The 22172-nt window shown below is 40.4% G+C and overlaps 1 protein-coding gene across 1 annotated transcript in view; it reads right to left on the bottom strand.

The window, feature by feature from the left end:
* Positions 1–1490: 1490 nt before the first annotated feature.
* LOC139716479 (uncharacterized) overlaps positions 1491–22172 on the bottom strand; it is a 152301-nt gene continuing 131619 nt past the window's right edge. The window contains exons 6-7 of the mRNA XM_071628023.1: positions 5425–5516; positions 1491–2749 (exon numbers count right to left, since the gene is read on the bottom strand). Of these exons, the coding sequence (XP_071484124.1) occupies positions 2563–2749; positions 5425–5516 (279 nt within the window). The 3' untranslated portion in view covers positions 1491–2562. The remainder of the gene's footprint in view (positions 2750–5424; positions 5517–22172) is intronic.

Below are 22172 nucleotides of genomic sequence, written 5' to 3'. Positions count from 1 at the left end.
GTATCCAAGCCATGTTCCACCTTTCCATAAGGACCGATTTTCTGTCAAAGTTTGCCTGAATGAAGAGTAAGTAACATGTCAGCTCCAGGAAGCGTTGATATTAGTTTCAATCATCGACATCCTCGTCACATAAAGATAATGCACATTCTGTAAGTTGAGTACTTGGTGATCCTAACAAAATCCCTTCAACCTAACCCTAACCCTTAAACCCTAAGTATGCTTAACCCGAAACCTAAATCCTTGACCTAATCCAGACATCATATTTTGATGGATACGAAGGGGCAACAGCACTGAGAGCTCCACGTGTTAATACAAAGAGTATGTTTGATGCGTGGATCTGTAAAATCAGAAGGTTGTCAGCAATCATGTTTTGCTGTCATTTCTGAGTTGTTTTATAACTATCACATGCAGTGGATTGCCTGTAAAAATTGTCCCTTGCTTTAATAGAATATTTGGTATCAGCAAACCCATCAGCATTTTGATTATTTATTCATTCATTCATTTATTCATTTTGTTAATTCAGTAACACCAGTTTCGATTTGTTTTGGATTTAGAGTTTCACATCATCACAAATTAGTCTACAAAAGAGACATCAATAATACCATAGCTCCTTGCTTTGATGGTGGAAAAATCTATCATGTCTACCTTGATTGGAGGACTGTCCGAACGGCCATACATGTGAAATGTGGAGACTGGATGTGGGGAATTCACAGCTTGGTGTTAATAAATCAGAATCAAAAAGCCACACTAAACACAAACAGTGTTGTAACACAAATAACACTACATTGATTACCAAAGTTTGAAGTTATTTGTACAGCAGTTTTAGACTAACATGAACTGCATGACCGCAGTCTGGGCCCTTTGAGTGAAAGTTTCAGCATGAGCTGATCCACCTGATCACATGAAAGTATGGCTTATCCTTTCAAAATTTTGGCCGCGCACCCTGAACTCTCAGCTGACGACTGAGAGCACATGCATGTCTGTTATGGTGGGATGCGGTCATCCCGCGAGACTGACATCCACGTGTCATACAGCCCATGAGTTTGACACTTAAAAAAGGTCCATGAGTCGTACTGCCCATGAGTCATACTGCCCATGAGTTTGACACTCGGCACTATGACCCATGAGTTTGACACTCGGCACATAAGACCCATGAGTTCGACACTACAGGTAAAAACAGCCCATGAGTTCAACATTACAGTATGGGTCTTAATGTGTCCGTCTCGTGGGCCTTGTTTGCTTAGTGTCAAACTCATGGGCTGTATGACTTGTGGGTGTCAGTATTATGATGTGTACCCTAGTGGGACTACATTTGGAGTGGCTGCTCTATTCAGCCATACATCATACATCTTTCTTTTGAAGAAAGCTACAAACCCTTCCATCTGCTTTCGATAACACTATTCCTCTCCTTGGTATCGAACAAATACCCCATTCAATAACACCAGGACATTCAAGAAATAGAAACTGCATGCCGTAGGCCATCTCTTAGGCATTATCAACTGCTCTACAGCTGTGTGACTGTAGAACAGTGCTGCAATTGCATTTGCGCCACGAAGACAACGATTTAGTGGTGCAGTGGTGAACGCATAGTTGTGAATTAAACAATTTATGTGTCAAGGCCCCTTGGCAATTTCATCTAGAATTGAACTCGACTCCACATCATTACAAAAGTTTTGGTACTTTTATGGAAAAAAAAGTATGGCAGCTCCACAATTCTATTGAAATTGGCATTGACAGCAACAGGATAGCAAACTATGAACATTATTACATAATCAATCAAGTTGTCTAGCCTCTGTCCCTCATCACTCGTGGCCAATTAATATTTGCAACATCAATTCAGCTAATGATGATAAGACTTTTTAGCACTAGCAATTTATATACCTTGCAAGCAGTAAATACCCAGAACTATCTCAAGAGATGTAGGTGCAATAATTTAGTAAAGAATTCAGCCAGTTACGATGCAATTCTGTTAAAACTTTCTTATCTCACTTTATTTGTGTGTGTGTGTGTGTGTGTGTGTGCGGTCAAACTTCAAACAAGTGAGGAAGTCCTGAAATTATCTTATTTTTTTTACGCGTCCAGTGACTTGGGCTTCATGAGGTAAAATTTTTACCTTCAAACATACCGCTATCTCACATCATGAAACACTTACATCAACACTTGGCATCCATATACTCTATTTACCTCTTGCCATACATTAAATATGTCAGAACATGAACATCCATTTAAAAAACAACATAGAAATAAAACCAAACTCTGAAAGATGATGAGCTGTGCACACTGCAATAAATGGTAGCACAGATTTCCGATGCCAGTATATTTAGTGGCTTCCGATGGTGACAACTGCTGAGTGTGTGAATCGAGGATGACTGGACCATTCAGCTCAAGCGGTGATGAGATGTATACAGACCAACGTCATTTTGTTGACACTGAAATGAGATGTTTTCTCGGTACTCGAATTAAAAGAGTCTGGTCAGCCTTTGAAGTCCAGCTCGGTCGGACACGCACAAGATCCCGTAGTCCAGTGAATGGGGAGAGTGAGATGGGTCCCTGCGATGCCTCTCATAACGGGTTCTTCAGCACCCTCCGCTGTCGAAAGTCGTAAACCTGCCGGCACAGGAACACCGATTCCGGGTCAGCTCCGTGAGGGGGGATGGCCTCCTTCCTGGGGTAGCTCTCGGGCGGGTCGGGGACATACGGGCGCGAGGGCAGGATGCCCTCGATGGCCATCCGCAGCTTGGCACAGAATCTGCAGGTTACGGGGATGGGTGAAGGATGTGAAATCAAAAGGGTAGAGGTGTCAACAATGCTATGTGTCACTCCCCATCCCCATCACAGACATCTGATAACAAATTACACACTCCAATACAAGAATGTGTTACTTTAAAATGCAAAGCATGAGTGTTCCAAGGTATTGACTCTTGACTGAAAACAAACAAACACATACACATTCTCATAGGATGTTTCAATTGGGGATATGTTAGTCTGCTCAAAGTATATGTAACCATGATTTGCGTGTGAAAAAATAATTTCATTTATTCCAATAAACTGACTACCTCAAATTGAAAATTATGAAAAAATAATGAAAAAATAATAGAAAGTAAAGAATTAGGCTTCATGTAGCATATGGTTGCACACACAACAATTGAGGATACATGTACAAGTTTTGAATGGTGTGAAAACTATTTGCCAATATACAGGTCGTAGATATGCAGAACGGGCAAGTGAATTTTTTACCCCTATGGTAGCCCTAGTGCCTTGAGAGGACGCTTTTCAATTTGTTTTACATACTCTGAACAAACGGGCATATGCCTGGTGTAAATGTATCACCAGTTACCTGGAGTGAAACACTAAAATATCCCCGGTTGAAGCTGTTTATGACAGAACACACACACAAATGCACATAAGCACATACATGCATACATGTGTACATTCATTTATATACCAATGTACAATTACACATATATGACATATGAAAGAATGTATTATGTGTATGACTGTAAAGAGTAAGTATACATAGAATGGTGTATACATGTATAATTTCAAGACCAAAAATTAAAATGACGAAAAACAGAGTACTACAAAATATATTCTTCCCGCCTGTTTGAAAGACAATATGGGCAATAGGCAACCTACTTTGAACAGGTAAATTGCCCTTTCATGCAATTTGCCCGACAGTGGCTTTTAGAAGCCTTAAGCAAGTGGGTGTGTGGCTGCATCCCCCCCCCCCCCTACTTCACATGTGACACTGAGCAAGATCTAGAGTTAATCACTGTACAGGGGAAGCACAATTCAATTTGGTGAACAGCCTGAGCAGAGAGGACTCATGCCTTCCTCCTGCTACTCGAGCAAGATGTTATCTACACGTCATGTGGGAGCATTTGCTTTCATATCACATGATCAGTTTCCTCTCGAAGTGTGAACAATTCAGATGGGGGGAAGCGATCTTGAATATCAACTTTTTATTGATGTGCAGTAGTGGCGAGGATAACATCATGAGAAAACCTCCAACTCTGGGGGAGGTTTGGGCCCTTTGGGGGCAGCGTTTTGAGTGACCTGATGGCCAATGCACCCTTAGTTGGAGGAAAATTCCAAAGAGGAGTCCAGGGGTACCTTTGGTTCATCTCAACGGGTGAAAATGATTCCCAAATTGGGGGATATCTTTTTGTTTAGCCCTTGTCAGGACATGAATGATATTTGCAAGTATCTGGAGATGCCTCCTGGAGTATCAGAGAGAGGAATGGAAGCTGAGAGTGCTTCATACCAGTTCACATTCATCCCCTCTCCAGACCGCAGCTCTATAAAGTTACCCTTGACATTTAATGTAGCATGGATGCTGTTGGCAATGAATAAGCTGCTCCCAGAATCAAATACCGGTGCAGCCAGTCCTACAAGACTTCAGTGAAGTCTGGGAGGACAGTTGCTCTGGGGTATTGAGTTAAGTTGTCATGGCAACCCTTTGGGATGCACAGATGAAACCATGAAATCAGGAAGAACATGAGAGTGGAAATCCACTTGGTGTGTGCCAGAAGAAGGCATATATCTCTCTCAGTATGCCCACTTACAGCATGATGTGCATTGACCGCATTGGTCTTTGTGCCCTTTTCATCAGGACCGGGAAGACAATGGAAAGGCGTGTCTATAAAAGCTAATACTTCGCAGGACACAATGATATCAAGATAAAGCAGTGTTTGTGGTAGAAGTTTGATGGAGCTATTGGGTGTCCAGCTTAATCCGTACATGATGAGTGAGTAAAATTTTGTTAAAATAAAAAGTTGCTTCTGCCATCGGTGACAAAAAGTGTGACAAGAAGTGTGCAGGACTGTCTGCATTGCTGCATGAGCCAAGAGGGCAGGCTTTAGTAGCAGAAGATGGAGTAGTTGGCATGGCAACTCTCTACCTGACAATGATCACTGCTTCAATCTATCCAATTTGGCAATGATTTGCTAGCCGACAGAATCTTTGATCCCTCAACAACCTAGCCCTCAGGCAATGCCTGCAAGTTCCAACATCTGAACCTCGATCCCTAATACAATAAGAAAGCGATCCACAGATCCAATATGTAGACGATTGCAATGTATAGTATACCATTTGAGATATGATGAATGACTTCTCATTTACTGTAAAAGTGGATACTTTCGCGCAAGTAATTTTTCGCGCTCCACTGGGTAAGATGAATTTCGTGTGTTTTTAGTTCCACAGATACAGGACATTGACCACTGGAACATACAAGTATGGCATGGAAAAATATTCGCGTGCTTTTATTTTTATGCTAGCTTCTGGTTGTGCAAAATACACGAAAATTTCCACACCATGAAAATGTTCACTTTTACGATAACAATAACCACCCATCTGTCAATGTCTGTTCACAGCAGCCAATCACGTATCTCCTAAATATCCCCTTAGAAGAGAGTCTTTTCTCACCTGTTATACTCAGCCAGTGTCACCACATAGCACTTGTCCTCAATACAGGCCACGCTGTTGATGTCCCAGTGTCTGCAAGCAAAGAGCTCATTCTGAAAGACAAATGTGAAAATAATGCGCATTATTGACAAACTTGCTGGTTAAACTGCACTTAACAGTACATGGCACCAGCACAGAGTAATATTATGTTTGATGTATTGAATGTCATTGTAGGCTCAGAATTCTTGGATATTTTAAAGGGACTGTTCAGTACTGGTTGGGGTGGGGATTCATGTTTTGAACATTCCTCAGTGAGATAATGAGAAACCTCTTATGAAATATGAAAGAGCATGTAATTTTAAGAAGGATTCTACGTTTATTTGATGAAAATTGGTTTTCAAATGACTGAGATATCCAATAGAATGACAATAATAAAAGGCGACAGGCCATGCCTTTCATTAGGATCTGTTTGTTTCACCTTGTTTTTGGATATCTCAGCCATTTCAAAACCGATTTTCATCAAATAAACTTTTGATACCCCTTAGAATTGCATGCTCTTTGACATCTCATAGAGTGGTTTTTGAATATCTCGCAAAACGTTAAAAGCTAAATCCTCACCTCGACCAGAACTGTACACACCCTTAAATGTCATCAACCACATTACAGATCCACATTTTGTTTGTGCATTACTCTCTGAATAGCACACAAAGAAATATTACCTGACTGAGATACATGTGCATTTACACAAAATCACAACCTCCACCAAGGATGATATGTTTGGTCATTATGTTTGTTTGATTGTATTCTGGCAACATTACTAGAAAAGCACTGAAAAGATTTGGATGACATTTCTGGACAGCTCTGTTGTGGTATAGACAGGAACATGTGACTAGTTTTTGGTCGTGATCCAGATCCAGATTCCTGCATACAGGATATATATATATGCACATTTTTATGCCGCTAGTAAACCTATGGCCTTGAAGAAGGTTTGCACTCTCCAAGTGCTTCTAGAGTTCATTACAAGGTAAAAAAAAAACAAAAACAAAAAAGAGCCAGAAACATCTTCTTTCACAAAGGTGGTACTGACACTCACACTCAATAATGCAAACACCAAAGAAAACAAAAAAAAAGGGTGCCAGTATACAAATGACGCACAGGTCTGAGTGCGTCAGTCGGAATTGTGTGCATTTTAAGGTAACTATGGAATGCTTAGGCTAAATTCCATAGTTACCGCATGCACACTATATTCCGACTGACACACGAAAAGACATGTGCGTCATTTGATTTATAGAATGGGTAATTTTCTTGTCAAAAACCCAGTTTTCTATCGTGTTACCCGATGACAAAATTACTGGATGCATTTCCTTTTGGCTTTCCGTAAAGGGCATGCATACCCGTACTTACCGTTTTTACTGGATGCATGGCCAAGCTGAGTGCGCGAACGCTTGCTTTAGTGCGCGAACCTTTGTTACAAGTACGCGTACTCTTGCTAAGTGCACGATAACATGTTTACCACTGTGACTCAGCGTGCGGCCAGTAAAAATGAACACATACAATTGTAGCTCTCGACCAATCAGATCGCAGGATTCTCGCTACCCATTCTATAATATGCAAATAATGGACATTAAACAGGGCATAAGTAAGAACTGTCCACTTGATGGAAACTTTGGACAGTTCAAAAGTTACATACACTGTAGAGGGGATAATTTTACTGACAAACACCCAAGTAATGTTCATCATTTGTTTTATAAAGTAGCGACACATGTTAAATTCAAATGTTCATCATTTGTTTTATAAAGTAGCGACACATGTTAAATTAAAATGTTCATCATTTGTTTTATAAAGTAGCGACACAGGTTAAATTCAAATGTTCATCTTTTGTTTTATAAAGTAGCGACACATGTTCAATTCAGTGGCAGCTATTTCCGAAAGATTCTCTGGGCCTGAACCAGCTCCAAGCTAACTGAACCACACACCCACACCACTGCCATACACAATACACAGGCAATGCGGCTGAGCTGGCGAGCGGTCATTAGTACCGTTACTAGTGCTAACCCCAGGTGAAGTGTAAACTCGGACCTCCAGGCAAAATCAAACTGGTCACTTGATAGAGATAAAGAATCATATTCCTAAATTTATTTTGCAAAAGGCTTAAAAATGATGAGGTTTGGAAGAAAGACCACACTGTAGAGGTGTAAAAATCAGAGGGTGGCTGGAGAGTGCTGTTATGACAGGAGACAGATCGACTGTCCTTCCTCCGACAAGTTTCCCTCCAGCCCTCCACCAGCCGCCACTCTCTCTCCCTCAAGTGTAACTTGTCTCAGCTTCCCCTTGACACTTGAGTGTTAAGTCATTAGCATAGATGCAGTATACCATGTCACTGCCATCCCACAGAGTCAGAGTGTTGACATATAAAGAGGAGACTGTGTACACAGAGTGACTAAATGAACACATCACGATCATTGGCGAGAGCGACTGTGACTTCCTCCGACAATTATCACTTTCTATTCATATCTCTCAAGTTTATCACTTTCTGATAAGCTGTGATTACTTTTCAAACCACAGCCCTGAAAATCTTTCTCTCTCTCTTTCTTTTTCTTTTGTGTGAATTATTGTTGTTTGGCTGTTTGTTTGTTTGGGTTTTTTTTTTTTGGCAAGTACAAAATGGTTACTGGTTTTGTGAGTACAGTCAAAATTAGGTAAATAAGTACTTTCCCATAAAAAAAAAGAAAAATACTGGTGAATTTTTGAGCCAGGAACACACACACACACAAAAAGGTTTCTGATATTTCTGTCACTACTGAAACAAACAAGAAAAAAAAATGCAAAAAAAAAAGAAAAAGATTCTCCAATTGGGAATAGAACTTTTCTACAGTTACCTGTAAATCATAAATGCCCGTCATTTACTGGCAAAAGAAGCTTGCAGGTAACTTTCAGAGGTAACATGTGATTTACAGAAGAGAGATCTCACTGACTGTACGGGAGTTCATACCACTGATCTCAAGCATGACATGTACACACAATCCATCAGGGGCTTGTGTGAAATCTCCGGTCAATCTCCCTGGCAGAAGTTCCTGGGACCAGTGCATCTCTCATCATCTAAAAGCTAAGCCCCTTGTTGCCATGGATACCAAGGTGTTTCGATTAATTACCATAGATGACAGGACTGGAAATGATAGGTGCAGAGGTGTTACAGACAGATTTTTACTAGCTCGATGATAAAAGGTATAACCACATCACATGCAGTTCCCTGTTTACTATTAATGCCTCACTGCAATTCCATGTACCATATACAGCTTTTCATGGTGCAATGCCAGCAGTGCACTGCAGGACAAGTTCACCTATGTGAATTGAAAGAGTGCAGAAATATCAACAGAACATATTGGTGAAGTTTTGAGGAAAGTCAGACAATCCGTTCAAATATTATGAATTTTTGAAGTTTTACTGCGGCTGGATGTGAAGACTAATACAGTTTGTGATGTCACATGCATAGAACAATACAAAGAAAATATGAAGAGAATTCCACAAAACTTTAATACAGTAGCTTTGATAAATACACGTTCCCTCAAGTTGTTATAAAAGTATGTTATAAGGTTAATATCATTCCCCTGCCTTCTGAAGGAGACAAGTCAAGGGCTCTTTGATTACATGAGAAAAGTGAAAAAAATATTGAATTTTATATATATATTTTTTTCTTAATAAACAATATGTTAAGGTGAACTTGTCCTTGAAGGCAAAATTAGCTATGGCATGGTGGGAAGATGCTGATATTTACGCAAATTTGGGTGAATCACCAAAACATCTGTCCATCATATGCCTCATACTTCTGAGCTTTGATCATCCCTTGTATGCCCAATCATTTAACATTATGATTTATTCCAATGAAGTTGTTACAGCTTCCTAAAGTCATTATATTCACAAACCCAGAAAATGGACATCTATATCAAATTAGTGGGACTATACTTCAAGTGAAGGCTCATTTGAGTCACAATGCATAATGCATATCCCCTCCCTGAAATTCAAGCAACACTCTCCCCACTCCTTTTTCTCATTGTTCCATTCCTGTATGAAATCTTACTCAAGTTACTCAGCTCAAAACACTGATAATTCTGGAAATAGCAAATACTGCTGCTACAAGGCATCGTACCGTTTTATGTGACACAGACAAGGCATGAATCATGAATCCATCGATTTGGCACTGGCACTTTGCCGCAGGCATTCACGGTGAAGGCTTGGAATACGTAACTCCACATTCCCCTTTGTCTAGCAACATTTCTTCCATCACTCGACATTGATGACGGAGATAATGACATCAACTGGCTCTTGCAGGATCGAAGATTTGGTTCTGATTTGTTCTTCCTGCACCATTTTTTCTTCTATACGGTATTATGCCATGTTCCTTTTTCAAGTTTTACATAGTGAAATGTTTCCAAATCTAAAGCACTTTTAGAAAGGTTATATTTATCTTCCCTCCCCGATGAGCATTTATAACTAGAGTTACAGAAAGTATTTGGAATAGCCATCACTGGACACATTGAGGGTCTCTTACTGGTCTGTTGAGGGTTTAGTCAATTGTTTTTTTTTTCTTTTTAAGAAATGCTGACTGTGTTGCAAGCAACTGTGGCTTTGCCAGCTCTGTTTTTAATTCATCCACTGCATTTTGCAAAACTAGTAGCATTAAAGTGTGCAAATACTCTGAGTATTATGTTTGCTATATTTGTAGAACATACTTGAGACATGCCCTATGCAAAAGTATTAGAATTTTTTGTCGCTCCAATTTTTATTTACTGGGGTTTTAATGTAAATTTTAAAGGGTATACAAAAAAATTGACTTAAAATTCTTTAAATCAAATGATCGCGCTATTGATGTTTTTTTTCCATATGTCTTGATGAATAATAGTGGTGTGTGATGTTTGCGTGCAATCAGCTAACTGATTGTACATAGAATCTTGATACGCGTATAGCTAGAACGCGCACACATCAGTAATGGCACTTTTGGAGCAGAACTTAAATGCGCAGAGCACAAGTGCTAAATTGTTAAAGAAATATGATCTGATTTATTGAAATATGTATACTTTCAGGGCTATCACAGGTAAATTATGGCTGTTTTTTAATTCAATCTAATTTCATTTATTTTTTTCATTCTCATTTTTCTTCCAACAAGACATAGCAAAGAATAAATCAGGAATTACACCATAAGCATATTATACATATCAGAACGTGCAAAAGATAAATGACAGTTGACACATAGAGATATTCATACTGGCAAAATACAAAGTTTTGTTTAGAGGGGGAAAAGTATTCTAGCTGTACAACAATTTGATTTCAAGCGCATTGCTACACTTTAATTTCTCTGGTTGAAATGCCAAGGGAAAGTGGTTTAAATGCTTGCAGAAACATCGAAAGAGGGTTAGCAGAGAAAATGACTGCTCTTCAGTGAGCAGTGAAAAGTGAAATTCAATTCAACACAGAGTCATCCTGTCTGGCAAACGCTTTAAACTGAATTGCAAGATATGATTGTTTGAAGGTCATTGCATGCACACAAGACTTTGTCAAATTGAATCCATTTCCCTCAGGATGATTTCAACAGGGTGAGGAAGCTGTGAACACAGACAACGATTTCTGAGCTTGTTTGGGATTTTGTGTGGCTTCAGTGATATCCATGTAATTAAGATAATAATACTCAGAAAATCTTGTGTCTCTTAAGTTTCTTCTCCCTAGATTTGAATGGATGATACATACCACACACTCAAAAAGATACATTGGGTAACACATATTATAAAATGGGTTCAAGAATGTAGCCAATAGGAAGCGCTGAAATGAGTCACGTGTGCTTTGGTTACTCAGTCCCATTGCACTGCGTGTCAAATCCTATTGCCGATCGTCTGTGCGCGTGGCGGCTCCTTTGAATTGCATGCATACGCGCTGTCAATCCTGTAAACAACTTCTAGTTCGGACTGCCGGCCGGCCGGCCGGCCTTTCTTCCCTTGTGCATAACATGTGTGGCATACGTATCATACGTGCAATGTACAGTAGACCAAGCGTTGTGGGACCAGACGCGTACATGGAGTCACTTTGAAGGGCAAATCCAACGATTTAGCAGGTTAATTCTCACGCTGTTTTCAGAGTATGTTGTCTAGTAGGCCTATATGAGGAGCCTATATCAAGTCTTTAAGGTAAAGGGTGCATATTCTATGTAAAATAAGTAAGTTTTCATGCGGGAACTTAAGTGTCCGGAAACCCAACCCCCATCATACTTATATGTGCGGGATTTCCGAGTGCGACGTGCGTAAATGTTTGGGACGAACATATTTGGACGTCTTGACCCACAAAGGTACGTGAAAAACGCTGAAAAATGCTGTTAGTTTTCAAATTTTCGACCCATTTTATAAAACAAATGATGCACAGGATTATTTCATGGCGTTAGTGGAGGCGTAATAGCTCACTCTCGGGTATTTACAATGTAGTGCAACATGCACTCGGCTTCGCCTCGTGCATGTTTCACAATTGTAAATACCCTCGAGTGCACTATACGCCTCCACTAGCGCACTCTATCCTGTGCATCATTTGTATAACATTACACTGGTTAGTCGAGTACTAGCTCACCCGAGTATCGCAAACTCACCTTCCATGCATTCTCGCAGACTCTTACCTTAGAACATTACAAACTTGGAGGGCGAGGGGGGGGGGGCAGCTTTGAGAGCTGGGGGCATGGTGACCATTTGCATATTCTACCACACTGGTGTAAATACCTGCCATTTACACTTTACTAAGAAAGCTTGGCTATACAGTTTGAAAAAAAGTTAGGCTTAAAGCACTATCACTTCGGGGGGGGAACAAATTTGCTCTCAGCCAATAAGATGCAAGTATTTTGATAGCTTTTAACAGTTTGTCAAACAAAATATCTGACAAAATACTTCATGAAATTCCCCCCTGATTCTAGAGAAAAATATTTTTGAGTATGGAAGATTTTGGTGCCCATTGAAACAAGGAAAAGTAGAAATTACGCGGTGCGTAATATATGTCCCCGCCGGAAGTAGCATTTTGTAGCAAAATGTGCAATATAGGTAAAAAATCAACGTCAAAGGTCAAAGAAGTCAAAGGTCAAAATTCTGTGTAAAAGTTTTGAAGCCCTCACCTAGTGCCATCACATAAAGCAAACGGAATCGAAATCGGGTTAGAAATGGCGAAGGAGTAGCATTTTATAGCCAATGTACAATACAGGTCAAAAATCAAGGTCAAAGGTCAAAGAAGTCAAAGGTCAAAATTCTGTGTAAAGTTTTGAAGCCCTCACCTAGCGCCATCACATAAAGCAAACGGAATCGAAATCGGGTTAGAAATGGCGAAGGAGTAGCATTTTGTAGCCAATGTACAATACAGGTCAAAAATCAAGGTCAAAGGTCAAAGAAGGCAAAGGTCAAAATTCTGTGTAGAAGTTTTGAAGCCCTCACCTAGTGCCATCACATAAAGCAAACGGAATCGAAATCGGGTTAGAAATGGCGAAGGAGTAGCATTTTGTAGCAAAATGTACAATATAGGTCAAAAATCAAGGTCAAAGGTCAAAGAAGGCAAAGGTCAAAATTCTGTATAAAAGTTTTGAAGCCCTCACCTAGTGCCATCACATAAAGCAAACGGAATCGAAATCGGGTTAGAAATGGCGAAGGAGTAGCATTTTGTAGCAAAATGTACAATATAGGTCAAAAATCAAGGTCAAAGGTCAAAGAAGGCAAAGGTCAAAATTCTGTGTAGAAGTTTTGAAGCCCTCACCTAGTGCCATCACATAAAGCAAACGGAATCGAAATCGGGTTAGAAATGGCGAAGGAGTAGCATTTTGTAGCAAAATGTACAATATAGGTCAAAAATCAAGGTCAAAGATCAAAGAAGTCAAAGGTCAAAATTCTGTGTAGAAGTTTTGAAGCCCTCACCTAGTGCCATCATATAAAGCAAACGGAATTGAAATCGGGTTAGAAATGGCGAAGGAGTAGCATTTTGTAGCAAAATGTACAATATAGGTCAAAGGTCACGACTGAAATTCTGTGAAGTTTCAAAGCTCCCATGTAGTGCTATCATATAAAGCAAACAGAATCAAAATTGGCTCATAAATGACAGAGAAGTAGCAAATTGAAGATTTTGATCACACACGGACGGACGGACGGACACACGGACACACACACGTACGGAGCCCGTTTCATAGTCCCCTGCTCGAACTCGTTCGGCGGGGACAACATATTGAGATCCTATCACCCTAGGAATGCTACACACCAAGTACCAAGTTTGGTGAAAATCCATCACATTTTTTTTTTTTTAAACGAAGATGAAAATGTACAATTTAGGCCCGCGTTTGGATCCCTCCCCCTTATGCACGGGGAAGATCTCCAACGAACAACTTGAAACTACAGTAATCAGTGTACTGACTCATAGTACGAACTTAGCTAGCTATTACTTCTGGTTCTAGAGGAGGAGATTTTTAAAGATTCCTTAATTGGGATGGGGGGTGCCAGCACCCCTGATTCTGCAATGAACAAACTTGAAACAACAGTCATCAATCTACTAACTCATGTAATATTAACTCATTTCTATTACTGTAAAACGAGGAATGTTCATGTGCATTTTAATCTCGCAAATTTCGCGAGCACCAAGATTCATGAAATTAAAATGCATGCGAAATTTCTTGTTTACACTATATGCATTGAAAGCCAGTGGCAATTTGCAAAAATTTCATGCCACGAAAAAGGCCGTCGGCTCTAAGTTCATCATGTCACTGCCAGCAACCACAGATAGCCTGGTGGTTGTGTCACTGTCCGAAAAGCAGTAGAAGACAGGTTCCATTCCTCGCTGATTCCTTTTTGTACGACACATTTGTTAAAAATGTAGATCAGCAATTGTGACCTCACTAATAATATTTGCACAGAGGGAGACAAGTCTACGAAAAATCATACACAACTTGTTTGCACACTGTCACTTGCACATAACTATATTGTATTCATGGTTGAACAAGCTTTGAATGAATGATGGCATACAGAATACTTGATCGAAGACATTGTAAATGGCACGAATTAGCGAAACTTACCTGCCGCGAATGTGAATACCTAGTCCCACATCTTCACCAAGAGGCTGACAGAGCTGTAACATGTTCCCATAATGATCAAGGATGTTAAATGTTAAAACTGAAAATGTTCTTCTTCTTCTTCTTTCTCCAATGTTGCACATGAAATCCTTGGAGTATACTTTCACAACTGATGAAAGGTTCTCATTAATACACACAGTTCCAGTGATAGAAACTAAAAGATGTTCAGGAGTACATATTGTTTCAACTAAAGCCTGGCAGACGATTATGTGAAGGTCCAAAACGATTCAGGAGTTGAGCAGTGATGGCATCAAGGCCTGCAGATATGTGTGGATAAAGTTTCTATAATAGCTTGGTAACATCATGGACAGATACTTGGATTGTGCGGCATTGGAGAAAATGAGCTGCACCCAAAATCTGGAAGATTGTTAGAGTCTATGCTACGGTTAAATACTTAGCAAAAGTCATTGTTCAGTAAGTTGGCCCTGTCCTTGTCTCTACAGAAGGTGAATCCTGCTGGTCCTAGAAGAGGGGCCACCCTATAGTTGTCACAACATATGCAAAAGATTTCACTCATGCGCTACAGATGTTATGGCATATGCGACAGATGTCTCCACATGTGCTAAAGATGTTGAGCATGCGCTGAAGATTTCATGGCATGTGCTAGATATTTCACGATACGTGCTAGAGATTTCACGGCAAGCGCTAGAGATGTCTTGGCATATACTAGACACGTCTCAGCATGTGATAAAGATGTCATGCATGCACTAGAGATGTCACGGCATTTGCTATAGATGTCACGGCATGTGCTAGAGATGTCACGGCATGTGCTGCAAGTGTCACACCAAGTGCTACAACTAGATGATGTCACGGCATGTTCTAGAGATGTCAAGCTATGAGCTAGAGATGTCAAGGCACGTGTTAGAGGTGTCTCGTATGTGCTAGAGATGTCACTGCATGTTACAAAGATGTCACAACATGTGTCAGAGATGTCAAGGCATGTGCTAGAAATGGAACTCCAGAATCGTGTTGGATCATATTCAAGGTCAGGACATATGAATCTATTGATGTAAGTTTCAAAGGCTTGTGACCTACTGGTCAGTTCATTTTCAACTGATACTTGAGAACGTAGGGGACGGGACTCAAGCGAATTCACCATTTAATTGATGCATAATGAAGATTCCCTGGGATAAACTTTCCGTTTGACTGGTGTTTTATCCTTTGGTTGGACATCTGAATTAATAAACACAATATCATGATCACTGATTCCTGGAACTGGATAGCATTTGTTGATGTATGAAGGATGATTTGTCAGGAAGAGATCAAGCGTGTTTTCAAGACAAGTTGGGAAGGTTACTACTTGATCTAGTCCAGTTTCGAACATGGAGGTAATCATTCTCCTGCTAATGGGTTGTAGGTCGTATTGGCACTGATCTCTAGAGGTGTACACAGAACGCCAGTCAATGTCCGGGATGTTAAAGTCACCACCAATCCACAAAACAGACTTTCTGTGGTCCCTGCAGATTTGCTCGATATTCTTGCAGAGACAGTCTGCATAGACTTTATTTGACTTCGGTGGACGGTAAGCACTTCCCACGATGAGAGATTCTTGAGGGTGAGGCCGTTGCTGGTTAGTTGTGGTGAATTTGATCTCAACAAATATAATCTCGCAATCTTCAGCTGACAGAAGGAGCTCTGCTTCAAGACTTGAGGATACAGCAATCGCAACTCCTCCACAAGTGTCTGTTGTCCTATCCCTCCGAAACAGTACATAGTTTAGGTCTGGAGGAAAAATCTGTTGACTTGTGACATAAAGATTAAGCCATGTTTCTGTAAGGATGACAACACTCGGCTTAGCAGTGTCAAGAATGTTCCTAAGTTCCTTCAGCTTATTCCTGATACTACGACAGTTAATAATCAGAATATTAATGCCTGCCTGTTGCAAGGATGGACTGCATCTCTGTTCTGCATTCGTAGACAGGGCAGTTTCCTCATTTGGAGATGAACAGGCCAAGGGTTGGCAAACTGGACTTTCTGCGCTGGAGCTACATGTATCTGGGTTCCTTGAGTTATTGTCAGAACTGCCAACATAGGTTGATTCAAAGAGACCTGATGAATGGTGTGGGATACTGCATGAAGGACATTGCCAAGACACATTTGAATTGCATGGAGCACTGGAGATTGGAGAGCAAATGTTCAAACAACTCTTGTGAAACCAAGTATCGCATTCATCGCAAGCTAGGAGTGGGCTTTTCCATGTTGCAACCTCCTTGCAGCTACCACAATGATAGCTGTAGTCAGCCAGTGTTAGCATGGTGACTTTGTGTCAGCCTTTGATGGGTCAATGTTCATACTATTACTAAGAAATCCAGTATGGCTGCCAGCACTATCTTTCAACAAAATCTTATTTTCCAGCATATCATGTCAATATCACCAACGCATGTAGTATGTTAGTATCACCAACGCATGAAGTATGCACGATGTAAAACACAAATGCTGAAGGATTGAATGTGGATGACAATGCATAGCATATTCACGTTGCATGAACTCCACACACTGACGTATCACTTTCACTTTTAACGTACCAGGAACAATCCATGCACAGGACAGGGCGTGATTCCTGGCATACAGTGATGGTAAGATAAGGCTCTCAATGCTGTTAGAAGGCACCAGAATTCCACATCACCAAAGATAAATCCCACCACTCTCAATGTTGAAAAGTATCAATCCAGCACTCTCAAATGTTGCAATGTGTAAAAATCTACAGGGATCTCGCCAGCGTATATCACCCTTGTCGGTGCCGACAAGCGTGCGGTTTGAAGAAACAATTGCCGACAAGGGTAAAACTTGCCGACAAGGGTAACACCACGCGTGAACTTGCCGACAAGGGTGACTTGCTTGACGAGCTAAGTTCGGACCAATTTCTCGCCTTTTCAGTCTTTATTATCTGGCTAGAAAAGAAGCTAGATGTTGAAAGGAGCAGCAGTTTCAAATACAAGCGCAAAAAGTTATCCACGCAATCACCGCACCGATCACAACAACGCGGCTCAACAGAGCGACGTGCTAGCTGATACACACCACATCACACACTTGCTCACTTACATGCGCTCTGATTTGGGATCCACACACACATGCACAAAGGAGGTTCACCTCCCTAGTTGCACCCAGCCGGCCAGACAGCCGCCTGCATGTACAACGGTACAGTGTATTCTTGCGGTCGGCTACACGTCACTTCCGGTCGACTGGAGTGAAAACAATTGACAAACAGCTTGCAAGCGCTAAGCCTGCATAATGCGCATACTGCATGCTGTGCATGTGCGACGCGTATAATTTATGTGCAACTCTACGCAGCTCAGACATGGGGACTGTTTTTCATTATTTATTTTGTCATTTGTGCCATCATTAATGAGATACATGCATCATGTCTTGCCAGCAATATTCTAAAAATCTGGATCCTGTCGATCGATCGGTCCCGGTATTTTGCCAAGTTTAAGGCGGCCGGACTGGACCTGTGCCCGTATGAAATCGCGGCAGGACTCTGGATCAACGACCCGACAAAATGGCCAGATGTGCAGTAGAACCTCTTTGAGTAGGCCCTACCCCGATATCTACGCTTACTTAGTACCTCATAGAAACTTCAGGTAGGTCTAACGTTAGTACTGTAGTACTTAGGGTAGGGCCTAATTTAGAGTAGGCCTAGGGCCTTAATCCTGCCGCCCGCACAGCTACAGTACCAGCTTGCGCTAGCGCTATGCTCGCGGGGCGCCCCGGCAGAAAACACGTACAGCGTTCACTCCAGGCTCACGCGAGTGGTTTGTTTTCACTCCAACGCTATCCATGACCCCGTGACACGCAAAATACCCGGATGTCCGACCATGAGAATTGTGAGAGGGAGAGAGAGGACGGAAAGAGAGGGTCGGAGGCCGAAGGAGGCTGAGGAAGGCTGACACGTGCTCGCTTGTTGTCATGCTTGTTGTCGGGTTACGCAAAAACAAACGATATGAAATGCATGCCCCCCTCCACCAAAGGTTGTATTTCTTTTTGGCTGCTTTGGTTTGTTTGTTAGTTTGTCTGCCTGTCTGTCTCTCTATTCGCAAAATAAGTCAAAATTTGGGAACAGATTAGGATAAAATTTTCAGGAACAGTTGGTTGGTAAAATGGCGCAAGGAACAGATGATTAAATTTTGATAGTGAGCAGGATTTATAATACCACCGGAATTCACCGCCAGGATCCAGGATTTTTAGACTTTGTTTCGTATATTTGAAAGGATTCGTATCAATTCTTCAGGAAGCTGGCCATCGGCAATGATGCAAAATTAGATGCGTTCAAAGCATTGCCGCAGAGAGAAAATTAACTCCATCTTTCGTTAAAAAAAAAAAAAGAACGTATGATGGAGTAAGCAAATGCAAATTGTTATTTTGGTTTTGGTAGTTTCAGTGTTTTTTTTTTTTTTTAAATCTAGAAAGCCATGCGTTCCATTTTATTCTTTTCAATTTCCATGGATTTGTAAACGTCATTCGTGAATATTCCATTTTCCTTTTCTGGGCCGAAATTTATAGTAATTCTGTCATGATGGTCTTTCAAGTTCAACGTACGTAATGCTCCACGTGCTTCTGGCTTGGTTTGTTAAAAGGTGGGTTAGGGGGCCTTCATGGGCAGAAAATAAATGGATGATCATTCATCAATGTTCCCAGTTGGTTTACATGCTATGTACACGCTGTTTACGACCACTGAAGCAAGGTGGCAGTACGCGCGGCATTTCTCTATCTGACACCTGGCTTTCGTGGAAATTTCGTGGAAATTTCCACAAGCCATGATATCAAGTTTCCCCACTGCTTGTGGTCGTGTGTTTTTTTTCATTCTTCATTACGAACATCAATTTGTTAAACTTGAAAAGTGTAGATAATTTGCGTCGAGGATGTGTTTCTTTTTTTTTTTCATTGCAGCATCGGTAACATTTTGTTTTGTTTATCGTCCGTGCATGGCAGGGGTTCATGAGAGAACGATAGGAATGACTGGGGAGAAAATAAACTGAAAGAAGGAAGCATCTTTTGAGCGACCTGTCTTTGTTTTTCTCTAATACACCAGCATCAGTTATCACCACCAAGGTTCATTTTTTTTTTCGTTACTCCGACAGATTAATGATAAAATGATGCTAGATTCTTTATTCTGAAGGTTCGTTAATCCAAAAATGATTAAGAAAAAATGTACGTTCATTTCACAACGAAATCAGTTTTGTTATTTCGAACGTTCTGCCAGTGAAATTTCGGAATAAAACGACGGCACAAAACAGCGTGTTTTCGTTCTCTAAGGGTCTGTTATTCCGACAGAAATAGTAATGATAAAATAATAAATTGTAGATTCTTTATTCTGAAGGTTCGTTAACCGAAAATCAAATAAAGAAATATGTCCGTAAATTTCAAAACGAAATCAGTGCGTCATTTCGAACGTTTTGCCAGTGAAATTTTGGAATAGACTGCCCAAAAACAGTTGCAGTTTTCTTACTCTGAGGGTTCGTTACTCCGACAGATTAATGATAAAATGATGCTAGATTCTTTATTCTGAAGGTTCGTTAATCAAAAAAATGATTAAGAAAAAATGTTCGTTCATTTCACAACGAAATCAGTTTTGTTATTTCGAACGTTTCTGTCAGTGAAATTTCGGAATAAAACGACGGCACAAAAAAGCGTGTTTTCGTACTCTAAGGGTCTGTTATTCCGACAGAAGCAGTAATGATAAAATAATAAATTGTAGATTCTTTATTCTGAAGGTTCGTTAACCGAAGATTGAATAAAGAAAGATGTCCGTAAATTTCAAAACGAAATCAGTGCGTCATTTCGAACGTTTTGCCAGTGAAATTTGGAATAAAACAATTACTGCCCAAAAACAGTTGCAGTTTTCTTACTCTGAGGGTTCGTTACTCCGACAGATTAATGATAAAATAATGCTAGATTCCTTATTCTGAAGGGTCGTTAATCCAAAAATGATTTTAAAAAAAATGTCCGTTCATTTCACAACGAAATCAGTTTTGTTATTTCGAACGTTTATGTCAGTGAAATTCCAGAACAAAACGACGGCCCCAAAACGGTTACAGTTTTCTTTTACTCTGAAGGTTCGTTACTGCGAAAGAATAACGATAAAATACTTAAGATTCTTTATTCTGAACGATCGTTAATCGGAAAACGATAAAGAAGAAATGAAAACGGTTACAGTTTTCTTACCCTGAGGGTTCGTTACTCCGAAAGAATAATGGCAAAATAATACTCTACATTCTTAATTTTGAATGATCGTTAATAGAAAAATGATAAAGGAGAAAATTTTCATTTTGATAATATCCAAACGAAATCAATTTTGTTATTTCGAATGTTCTGCCAGTATAATTTCGGAATACAACGGCCCCAAAACAGTGTTTTCTTATTCTGAAGGTTTGTTATTCCGAAACAGTAACGATGATAGATTCCTTTCTGAAGGTTCGTTGATCGGAAAATAATAAAGAAAAAATGCTTGTTAATCTTCGAACGAAATCAGTTTTATTTTGAACATTCATCTGTAGTACCGACCTTTGGTGTTGTTGTTGTTTTCGATTACAAACCTTTGAAGTACTCAGTAATGAATCGTTTCATTTTATGATTAAACAAACCTTCGGAATAATGACCATCATTACATTTTTGTATGATATCTCTTTGATGTCACGGCCAAACTACCGCAGTATACCCAGAAAGGAACGATGTCCCGAAAGTTCTCGATCGCTTCTCGCGCATCTGCATGCAGTAAGCTTACCATGTGGTCGAGCAGACGGCGAGAAAGCAACACGGCGCGCGTTGTTGCGATGCAGAGACGGCTAATTATTGCAACAGTGAGACAGGAAAGGCCTAAAAGAAATCGGAACCTTCACCATCGGCACCTACTTCTCTTTCATTTATTATTGAGGAACTGCCGCCAACAAAAGGTATGGAGTTTCTGCATTGTTTCTGTGAGAATATGCCCCTCACAACGTTCATTACATCTCCGTGAAAATGTCGCATTTAGTGGCATTTTAGCGGCGATTTATCTGTGTTGTATTCAGCATTAGCGAAGGCTTTCGCGCTTCGCGCGCGCTTTGCGCGGGAGGGGGAACCCCCCTCCCGTACCCACCCCCAGAACAGCGCGCATAAATGCCGACAAGCGTGAATAAATTCCTGGCGAGAACCCTGATCTACCAAACCAGTGAGCAAATGCAATATCCATACCATAATTCACAAAGTTTAAAAAAGGCTACATCCCCAGGTAGACACGAGTCTGCTTTTCATGTTAAGCCCCTTGACTAGATGCTGCCCCCGTACGTAGCAGGGTCAAAAGTTCATTTTAAGTCAAGCAATGATTCGCCAAAGAGTTCCTACTCACACTGAGACTCTTCCGATCATTCTTTACATTATACAGCAGTCATTTAGAATCACTCAGCAAGATGTTTATGCAGTACACACATAAATCTGACATTAACATAGTGAAGGAAGGGCTGACGGCAGATTGCAGGACAAATATGAAAATGATTTGTGGTGAATGGCCACTGTTGAAACCTGACATACCTTATGATGTACACAGCATGATAAGTGACATTACATAACATATAGCATATATCCACAAAGAATACAGCATTTTACTGTTTAAGCATTTTTAAAACTACGATCATCACTTACGTGAGCAAATGAAAATGAAGATATG

The sequence above is a fragment of the Diadema antillarum genome, unplaced genomic scaffold (assembly GCF_040938485.1).
Source record: "Diadema antillarum isolate AM-2024a unplaced genomic scaffold, OU_Dant_1.0 scf00000065, whole genome shotgun sequence".
Lineage (NCBI taxonomy): Eukaryota > Metazoa > Echinodermata > Echinoidea > Diadematoida > Diadematidae > Diadema > Diadema antillarum.
Note: the sequence above shows the minus strand (reverse complement) of the source record. Positions and strands in the feature narration are given on the sequence as shown.